The 10,845-nt window shown below is 34.6% G+C and overlaps 1 protein-coding gene across 1 annotated transcript; it reads left to right on the top strand.

The window, feature by feature from the left end:
* The first annotated feature begins 8,639 nt into the window (after positions 1 to 8,639).
* Positions 8,640 to 9,704, top strand: PEX2 (peroxisomal biogenesis factor 2). Its single transcript, XM_010072538.1, has one exon. It carries the CDS (start codon positions 8,640 to 8,642, stop codon positions 9,552 to 9,554), a length of 915 nt encoding a protein of 304 aa, XP_010070840.1. The 3' UTR covers positions 9,555 to 9,704.
* The last annotated feature ends 1,141 nt before the right edge of the window (positions 9,705 to 10,845 follow it).

Genomic DNA, 10,845 nt, shown 5'->3' with positions numbered 1-10,845 from the left:
TTACATATGTCATGAGTCATAAGGCCAACTTTTCAGGTAAGTAACACTGCCCAGCAAATGAAAAGTTAGGGCTATAACTGCCCACGTGCTCACAACCAGGCATTCGTGTTCTATCTTTGAACCATTCTGAAAAGGAACTGCATACCTCTGCCACAGTATGATATTCCACCTGCTTAACACAAAGGATGGCACATCTACTAAGCTTTACATCCTTTTCACTTTTACACATGTGATGCAATATAACTTTCATTTATCCATCCTTATACCAGAACCTCATATCCTCATCGTAACCAAAATCTCTTCAAATGCAAGGGTCTCCCTGTCATCTGCTGATGTGGTCATCAACAGTTGAGACGTACATTTGTGGCACAACTGTTCTTTCCTAGTTAACCATCAGTCTCAACTCTGTCAAACTAATCCAACCAAACCTCCACTATTTTGATTTAGCAACATTAAATGTAAGGCATGTCTCCAGGTAATTCCTGTTCCCTAGTTCCAAAGAAAGAGAGTCAGTGTTGCATATTAGGCCTATAATTTGTCTCTTCGTCTTGGTGTTCAAGGGAATTTTTAACTGCGTTTTTTGGAAAGCCTCAAGTTATGAAGCAGCTTTTTTTTGTCGAGCTTTTGGGTTCTTTTATCACTGATTTAATTAAAAGGAACAACGGCTAGATTTCATTTAGTACAGCAGAGAGTGGGAATTTACAAGTGGAATTGACACATCCCTTTAAGAGATGAGTTTGCAGTTTGACATACGAAGGAGAGGGATGACAAAAAAGAGGAAATAAGGTAGGGGAAGAAAAGGAATAGGCTGTGGGATAAAGAAGAATAGGGATTGAACATGTGACTTGTTAAATGCTTATCTTCCTATTTATTCTAATAAATTAAAATTAGGGCCATATCCAAAAAGTTGGTAGGATGTTTCTGTCTACAGCCTTTATGCTATGTGGAATACAAATGTTCTTTGAGCTTTTGTAACCTTGAGTTTAACAACACAAATTTTAAAAGGTATTATCTTAAATATTAGTTATGCGTTAATTAATCTAGTCAGATCTAGTTGTTTCCATCTAATGATCTGTCTTTTAAGAGTGCTGACTGATCACAAATTTTTCAGAAATCGATGTGAGCTCTTAGCATTCAGAGTATCTTTGATGGTGGCCAATAATAGTCTTGGTTGCTAGCATTCATCGAGAGAATGTATTACATTGACACGGGATTTTCAGTTTCCATCAAATACTGACAGAAATGACTGATGTACAGCTTCTAACACTGCAGCACTTCCCTACTACTCTTCATTACTGTTGTATCAATTCTGGCTCTTCTGAGCTGGTTTTGATTTTGTAACTTGAAGCCCTGGTATTTTGATTCTGGCAGGTAGTTTATGGAAGATGAATCAATGAGCTATTGTTATGTTTTCTGCTGTCTCCAGACATTCAGTGGTGGCTAATTTCTCGTATACCATTTTATGAAATCCAAGTTTACTGAGCTGAAGTTGGAAAAGCATTCTGTGATTTGAATGTATCTTTATCTTGTACTTGATTTTCTGACATTAAATGTAACTGTAACATTCAGGGTTCTGGGAGTTGTAACTAGTTGCTCACTCAGCCTCCTCAGTAAAATCTTAATTTCATCTACGGGATTGACTTGTTACGCAGTCAGTCATTCAGTGTTTTCCGTTATTTAGTCTGTTTTGAAAAATATTCCCACCTCCCTGGAGTATAAGAAGTAAATAATATGTTCTGTGATTGCAGTGTATTACTGTTTGTTCAATTAGTAGTTATTCCAAATGGTTTAAGAATCAGTTTATGTTCTTTACAAAATGATAGGTATTTAGCTGAAGTATGTAGAAATTCAGACAGTAATACAAAATCAATTTTTTGTAAGGTTATTTGAGGTAATGATATAGTGATAAGTTAATTTTACAGTGATTAAGAGACAACACAGTTGGGGCTCCCAATTAGACTTTGATCTGAGGATATTTCTGTCTACACTTGATGAGCAGGAAAAAGAATTAATGGTAAAACATGAGGTTTTGAGCAGATGGGGTCCAGGTTCTGTGTTTTATTGTAAGAGTTGATATAAAGGAAGATTTTAAAATTAACTGGATATGTATAATTTTATTTCTCATCTTTAAATTTTATTGATTTCAGATTGACATCTAAAATATCCTCTGTGATTAAGAGTAACTGAAAAGTACAGTTAAATGGAATACATTTTCACAAAAAAAACCACAACAAAACACAAACTCAAAAACCCCCATACCTCACATTAAAAAAAAAAAAAAAATCAGTATTCTTGTGGTGGATGGAAAGATAGTTTTCTTTGCCATCTATTGATATCCTAACTTTGTGAATTTAAAAGGAGGGATAGTAGACCAAAGATACGGCTTGCTCACTCTCTCTCACCCGCGCCCAGTGTAGCAGCACTGAATGCACAATACCGAATGCACTGAGCTCCTGAAGTAAAGAGGAACTGTGTGTTAGGGCTATTTTCTCCAGAAAGGGTGTGTTTCCTAGCATGTCCACCACAAGCTACGTCCCCCTGCGTGGCCCGTAGATCTTAATGCTGGGACTTGTCATAATGTAGCGTGTTGAAAAGACTAAAAAATCTTTTCTCTTTTGTGCATATCATGTCATTTCTTTGTGTTGAGATAGTTTGTAATAATAAACTAAAATAATAGAATGAATGCTGAAGAGAATTATCTATCAGGAATTCTTCAGTGGCGTGGAAATCAAAAGAGTTGTCCAGGCAAAAATAATGCAACATGATTAGGGATGAATGTAAAGGAATAGCATAGGAATGTAAGAATAAAATCAGTGACTCTAAAGAATAAAATAAGTTTCAATTTACAAAGCATAAGAAAAGAATCAATGGAAGGGTCAAAAAATCTCAAGGAAGAGGAGGCATAAGAGGTTAGGTCCATTACCTTGTTCTGTTATTAAATAAGAAAGGAGAACAAGTAGCAGATTTTAAAAGACTGATTCTTTACTTCATACTTTATAAAAGAGATATATCGTGACCTGCTACTTCATAAAATTAATCTTAGACAGGAAATAAGAGTGGAACCAAAGCACAGAAAGAATAGCATAAGGAATCTTAATATAGATGTGCTCAAGTGGTAAATCCTAATAAAATTCATTTTAGAATGGTTGAGAATTGGGCACCACTGATCTTAATTATTTATTTACTTATTTATTTATTTAATGTCCCAGAGAGTGAAAATAGCCATCAGAATGGGTTTGTGTGTGTGGTTTTGTGTCTCTTTATACTTTTGTTAAGAGAATTATTGAAGGTCTCAGTTCCGATTCCAAATAAAAATTCAGGAATAAATAGTTTAGCAATTAATTTGTATCTAAAAATATGCAGAAGAGGGTAAAACAGCCAGTATGGTTTGACATGACCTGTTTCTCCTCAATCTACACCTACTCTTAGAAAGGATGACAAGCGTAGTAAGTAAGAAGAAAACTTTAGGTACAATGCAGCTTGATTTTAATAAAGTTTTCTCCCTACATAAACAAGCTAGGGAAATGTAATGTTGATAATATCTCTGTTAGATGCTGATAATATCAGCATCAAGTTGAAAAATTGCCTTTCTGGAGTAATTATCTATAGTACCCTGCCAAAATGAAAAGACATTAAAAAGTTGGATGATTGATGAGAACACACGCTTATAAAAGTTACTAATACTAAGCTGAAGAGAGGTTGAAAGTTTGGGTTTTTTTTTTTCTTTCTTTGTTTTGAACATAAGATCTGAATTGTATTCTTGATGAATTTGGAGAGAATGTGTGGAATCGACAAGATGAAAAGCAGTGCAGGCAAGTATGAAGTACTGCATTTAAGACGAAAAACTCAAATACATGAATACAAAACGGGAAATAATTATTCAGACAGAAAAAGATCTGAAGATATAGTAGACCTCAAGGTAAATGCTAACTATGTTGCTGGAAAAAAGTAAAGGTTTATTTTTTCTGAAAGATCATACCAGACACGTAGGAAAGAGGACCTTGTCTAGTTTGGCAAGTCTTCTATATGTAGTTGGTCCCCTCACATGCCTCACTGCTTTTTCCTCTTGAGAAGATGCAGACAAACTGGAAATTCTTCTCCATTGTCGTTACTGTTTTCTCCCATGAAATGAATGTGATCTTTATTTGTAGTAAAGATGCTTTCGACTGAATATGAGAAAAAGATTCTTTGTAATTATTAGTGTGATAAAACTCTGGAGCAGACTACCTAGAGAAAGTGTGGAATCAGCTTTCTTGGTAGTTAAACATCTGTCAAGATATTCTTGAGCCTTCATGCTGAGTTAGGATTACGTGGTCTCTTGTGGTGCATTCCATCTCTGCATGAGTGCAGTGCTCAGATTACATGTTTTGGCTGCACAGAAGAGATTATCTAGAAAAGTTAAATCATGAACTCAGTGAAGCGAATGGGGGTGCTACTTTTTGCATCCTAAATACAATTTTAAGCTAAAGCAGTAAGGAACAATGTTCATTTTCGACTTAATAAAATATATTTTTATTTGGCTTCCCAAAAAGTGTTTCCACAGGTCATATGTAAAAATATTTCAAAGCTTCTGTGTATAATGTATGTCTGTCTGTCTTCTAATGCTAGAAAAGCAGGGAATGTGATTGCAGTAGCGCTGAGACAGTAGAAAACCTTAGATTACTCATCCACAGTGGAATAGCCCTGTGGAAAAAATGGCACCCTAGAGGTTACTTGGATTTGTATATTTCTGCAGGCAAAGTTTACAGACCTGTAAATTTAAATGTAGAATTTTTGTGGGCAGAATGCATTGACAAATATGCCTGATGGTAATACATCTCATACTTAGAGTCCCAGAACAGGTCAATAATAATGCTTACATTGATAGCAGCAATGCAGGAGATGTTACTTGGTATTATAGCTAAAATCCATGTTATCCCCTTAATCATAATTACATTAATATTGACAGGCTGTTGACAATACTCACATTACTATTGATAGATTTCTGTCAATAACATGTTTCCAAATAAAATACATTCATTCATAATTTGTACAATGCTCGATAACATCACTAACATATACCAGAAGAAATTCCTCTGTCCCTGGTGGTATTCAGTAATTTTTTTTGTTGTTGTTGCACATTGTACTGTACAAGTGAGATTGTTCATTTGTTTAGTTAAAAAAAAAAAAAAAAAAAAAAAACGGTTATTTAAGAAAGAAACATTCTGTGGTTTGATTTTATTTCTGGGAGGCAATTTTTTTTCCTATGTAATGTCTGTGATGGTGTAAAATCAAGGGAGAACATTTAAAGTAGTTGTCTTTAGTGTTTTGTCTTTAAAGTGCACTTATGTAACAAGTTAATTAAATGTAGACTTTATTATGTATCTTTACCTGATCTTTTATTGTTCAATTCTGACCATGGAAGCTAAGCCTGATGGCATCCTTAACTGAGCATTGATATTTGTCTCTTTCGTTACTGAGTCTACAATTCTGAGTTCTTAATTTCTAAATAATTTAAGATAAATAGACCAAGTAAGAGAGTTAAAAGGGTGAGGACATGACAAGTAGAATTTAGTGCAGAAACACAGAGGAAAACCAACATTCTCTATAGTCTGTATAGCTCAGCAGAATATGGAATGCAAAAATAACGTTAAAAAGTACAAGTGAAATGTATTGACACTTACAGGCTGTGTGTATTATCTAATTTTAAACCAGAATATTTCTCATTTATTCCTACTCTAGGTCCGCTATTTGTGAAAACAGTACAAACTTAAATATCTGATAAGTTTCTGACAGGATTTTGGGTAGAGGAAGTAATTTTGAAAGGATAAACTTTATTTATTAATATTTATTTATTATTACTTGAAGAAATGGACAACATAGATAAAGAATATAGCAGCAATTCCCTACTGTAGCAAAACAGAGATTAGAATTTAGGCCTCTTCTCTCAGACAGTTGCTGTTGTCCAGATCATTAGGACATTTGCGGACATTTTTCATAGGAAAATACAGATTTCAAATTTCCCTTTTAATTCTTGTCTGTGGGAAATCAGTAGCTCCCCAATAAGTGAAGTAAAACATTAAATCACTTTGGAAGTAAGCATGGTGTATAGCAGAGCACTTCAGCCTGTATGTATGGTACACACACTGAAATGTGCTTACACGTTAAAATCAAAGCTATATGGATGTAATCTTTAAGTAACTTGCAGGGTCCAGTTAAAAGCCACAGCCTATGGCAAGCCTTCAGTGATCTTAGCAACAACGAACTTCAGAGCAATGTCCAGTTTTATTGCTTATATTGAGAATGCTTACCTAATTGTTCATTAAAAATAAAGTTGTCCTTACATAGGAACATTATAAGCATAATTTAAAGATTTTAATGGAATATATCTTTATTATTAGTTGCTTTTGTTTTTGGCTGGTATTCTTCCTTTTCCATATAGTTTGTATAAAAGTGACTTCAAAGTTGAATCAATCTGCTAGTTGGTAATTCAGAAAGACACATTAAATATGTTGAAGATAAACAGTATATATGGTGTCAATTTTTTTTTGTTTGTTTTTTAAAGGAGACTTGTTGGATTTTGCAAAATTTTTAGTGTTAACAAACAGTGGTTGGACTTGTTGGTTCAAAAGTGGTTCCCATTTTCTGTATACAAATTTCTGACCCATACTGACAGGTTCACTGAAGTTATTTCCTTCAAATAAAGTTCTAAAAAAGGTCATGGACATAAAAAGATATATATATTGTCACAAGTCAATTAGATTCTACAACAAAGCATGCACTAATTTTTGGAAAGGTCAAGCTCCAAGGTCTGGGGAAGATCTTTACAACATCTAGTCCATCCTTCTCTGAAAAATAGGGATAAATTCCATGCTTGAACAGGTAGCCTAGGGAATCGTTTGGTGAAATTTTAAGAATCTACAGGAATCGAGATTTCACAGTTCCTCTAGACAAACTGTCCCAGTTTCCTTATGCCTGATTGGAATTTTTCATGTAGCAATTTACAGCCAGTTGCCTCTTATATACCCTTGTATACTGGCTTGTCAGGCCCTTGCTAGTTGATGCAATAGCTGTTTGCTCAGAGGAGGTGGCCTTATACTACCTTCAGCTGTGTTTTGCTTGCTAATGAGGAAGGAGGAGTTTAAAGAGTAGAGCTATTGTATGCCCTACCTATGTTGCCAGTCTTAGTTAATTGGAAACTGCTGTTATACAGCATACATTAAGAACAAAATCATATTTCCTATTAGCTTTGCATAATATTTTCCTTATAGGCGTGACCAATTATAGGTATAGAAAACAGTAGGAATGCTACAAATAATATTTTATACTGGGTTTTAAAACTTCTGGTGTACTGTGTTTCAACAAATAGCTATTGGTTTGGAGGATTGTATTTTTAGTATTCTTAGCGTCATCAGCAACCATTCCTATTTAGGATCCTATATAGCATCTTTTATTCAAAGCCGTCTTGTGTTATAACAGGTTTTCCACTTATAAATAAGGATATGAAGTACCTTCTTCTGTGCTTTCTCCCTAAGGCTGTTGACCCTTGCTTGTCTGTTTTGCAAAGAATCTGGTTTAGAATGTGAAATATGTTGCAGACTATGTGAAATATACCACTTCTCCTAAATCACTTTGGGTTTTTTATGTGGACAAAAGGAACCAAAAATCAGTTACCCCACAATTTTGCATTACTGTGGTATTATCCATATTTTGCTCTTGCAATTTATTATATTTATTTTCTCAGTCACAGAATTCCAGATACGATAACATTTAAACCATGCAATTTTTAAAAATATTTTTATTTTTCTCTGTAATGCTTGAACAAGAAGAGTATACATTTGTTGAAGCTGCTAGTATACATTAATCATCTTGCCAGGATATTTGTTATACAACAAGAAGCACAATCCTGCATCTGTCAAAAGACTGTAGAAAATATATGCAGGATTCAGTGATGTACTGTATGATAATTTTTGTCTGAATGCTGAGTGTTTCTTTAATATCATATAATGGTTATTGTCTAAACAAGTCACTGCCTTTATTTAGCAAGTTTTATCATTCCCACCTTAATTTTCATACATATCTTTCTCTCTGTAATCTTTACATTTGTTATTATTTCTAAGATTTTTCTTTCATCTACAGCTACTAAATATTCACATGGCAATATTTTCTATGCACCCCACTGTTGTCTTCTGGTTTTTAGTTAGTATGTTCATTTTCCCTGTTTCTCCTTAAAACACCATATAGCTTTATATGATTCTTGTTTCTGATCTTCTCTTTTAAAGGTCCAAATGATTATTAATTATGCTCAGCATTTTTTTAAATTTATACAGTGAAATATTAAATCTGTGGAGTTTTCGTAATATCTGGAAGGTGTTAAACATTTCTCTGTAACCAAATACAAATGTTACTGTTTGTGAGAAATAGTCCAATATAACTTCTTTTGAGGTGAAATTTTGTATTGTCAGTGTAAAGCTTCCTGCCAGAGCCTGTAGCATATTAATAGCATATTAATATAGCATTCTGAAGATGCTTTTTATTATTTCTTTTTTACTGCTGGTATATTACAACTTTGTTATCTTTAATAACAATAAAAGTAGGAAATGCTCCATTATACTAAAATCTATTTGTGTTTATTCCTAGAAAGTTTTTTTTGTGAAGAAATGGCATCCAGCATTGGAAATGAAAAGAGTGTGAATCCTGTGCTCAGAATAAGTCAACTTGATGCTCTTGAACTAAACAAAGCCCTGGAACAACTAGTGTGGTCACAGTTTACCAGCTGTTTTCATGGATTTAAACCGGGGGTGTTGGCTCAGTTTGAACCAGAAGTAAAAGCATTTTTATGGCTTATATTATGGAGATTCACTGTCTATTCCAAGAATGCAACTGTGGGACAGGCTATTCTGAATATTCAGTACAAGAATAACTTATCTCAGACAGAGAAATACCAACCTCTGAGCAAACACCAGAAGCTATGGTACCTTATTTTCACTGTTGGTGGAAGATGGTTGGAAGAAAGATGTTATGATTTATTTAGCAATCGTCAACTGCACTCTTTCTGCAAAATTAAGCGTTTTATTAACTTTGGAGCTGGACTTCTTAAACTTTGTGGACTTCTAAATTTTCTGATTTTTCTTCAGAAGGGAACATTTGCAACACTTACAGAACGCATTCTAGGAATTAGGTCAGTTTTTTGCAAGCCACAAAGTGTTCGTCAGGTAGGATTTGAGTACGTGAACAGGGAGCTCTTGTGGCATGGCTTTGCTGAATTTCTGATCTATCTGCTACCACTCATTAATGTACAGAAACTAAAACTTAAAATTTCTTCTTGGTGTTTGCCTATTGCAGGTCTTCCCAATAGTGAAAACACATTAGCAGCTCACTGCAAGGAATGTTCACTATGTGAGGAATGGCCTACCATGCCTCATACCATAGGCTGTTCACATGTTTTTTGCTACTATTGTATTAAAAGTAACTATTTATTTGATATGTATTTTACATGTCCTAAATGTGGCTCAGAGGTACTCAGTCTTCAGCCACTGAAATATAAAATTGAAATGACAGACTTGCATGTCTGATATGGGGTTGATTTGGTTTTATACTGTACATGAAATATTATGTTGCAGAGATTAATGGAAAAATTTAAAAATTATTGTAAACAACTTAAAGATTATTTTGGAGACTCTGTAATTTGTTGTAACATATATCTTTATTGGTCTTAGTGTTTTGCTGAGTGCCAACTTGCCTCTCTGGAGGAAAGAAAATAAAGGAGTTCACCAGCTCTTCAGTTCTCTCAGACTACTTTATCCCAGTTTAAGTCATTCCTTCTTAGATCTAGAGACTGTCAGCCTGCCACTTCCTAACTGCATGCTATGTATTTCTGTCAAAGCTGGAGAAGATGCCCAGTAAGCTTTTACCTGTTCTGCGTTTTCTTAAGCTTGCTGTAAAAGCTTCTGCCATTACCAACTTGGCTAGCAGATGGATTTAGTGGGAAGGTCATCCTTGTGCCTAAAGAATTGTAAACTTGAATATTTTAGATTTGCATTCCCAGTGTGATGTTTCACTGCAAAAAGGAAAGATGTAAGAAGAATTGCCATCTCAGGAGATTGAACATGATGAAAACTGTTAACAGATACCATAACAAGACATACTCTGACTGAGAATTGCTCTCTTATAAATAGACCGTAAGCTTTAAGTGATCCATCTGGTAGACAAATAGACGCTCCATAGTTAACATGTGCCTACAGGTCAGATAACCACTTCCTGTGCAAATACAGTGTACCTTCTAGATCTTTGTTGAGATGACCAAACTCATTTTCTCGCTCATCTATATGTTTGTGATCTTCGGTGACATATGTATGACCACCTCCTACTTCTTCCCTATAAAGCTGAGGGATGCAGTCAATCATCCATGGGAATGTGATAGCTGCCACAGGTAACCCGCATTCTTCAGAGTCAGAGACACTGGAGAAAACTGTTTACTCACAAAATGCTGTCTTTGGGACTTGCTGCTCTTCTTTGTTTGGTGTGGTCAAGGTGGGTGCCAAACCTCACTAATAGCTCACTCCCACACACTGAAAAGATCAAACACAGCTATGTGCATTAAAAAAAGGTAACTCTTCCTTTTTTTTGCTATCATTGTTTGCTTTTTCTGGCTTTGCAATGTTTTTATTATCCCCTGTTTTAACACTTCCTCCATTTATTCTCTGACCTGGTTTTATAAGATTTATTATTTTTTTCAAAATTGCAGTTCTTTTTTAACAGAAAGTCTTGCCCAGAAGTGTCTCATCAACACAAAAAATACATTGTATCCTTTTTTGGCTCTTCTATAAAATTCTCAAAAACTTACAGTTAAATTGAGTGAATCAC

Source organism: Pterocles gutturalis, unplaced genomic scaffold (assembly GCF_000699245.1).
Source record: "Pterocles gutturalis isolate BGI_N339 unplaced genomic scaffold, ASM69924v1 scaffold14967, whole genome shotgun sequence".
In the NCBI taxonomy this organism is placed as follows: Eukaryota; Metazoa; Chordata; class Aves; order Pterocliformes; family Pteroclidae; genus Pterocles; species Pterocles gutturalis.
This window is presented reverse-complemented; position numbering and strand designations above follow the sequence as displayed.

Excerpts from the sequence above, each read along its gene's own strand:
- PEX2 (XM_010072538.1), top strand. The coding sequence starts at position 8,640 with ATGGCATCCAGCATTGGAAATGAAAAGAGTGTGAATCCTGTGCTCAGA.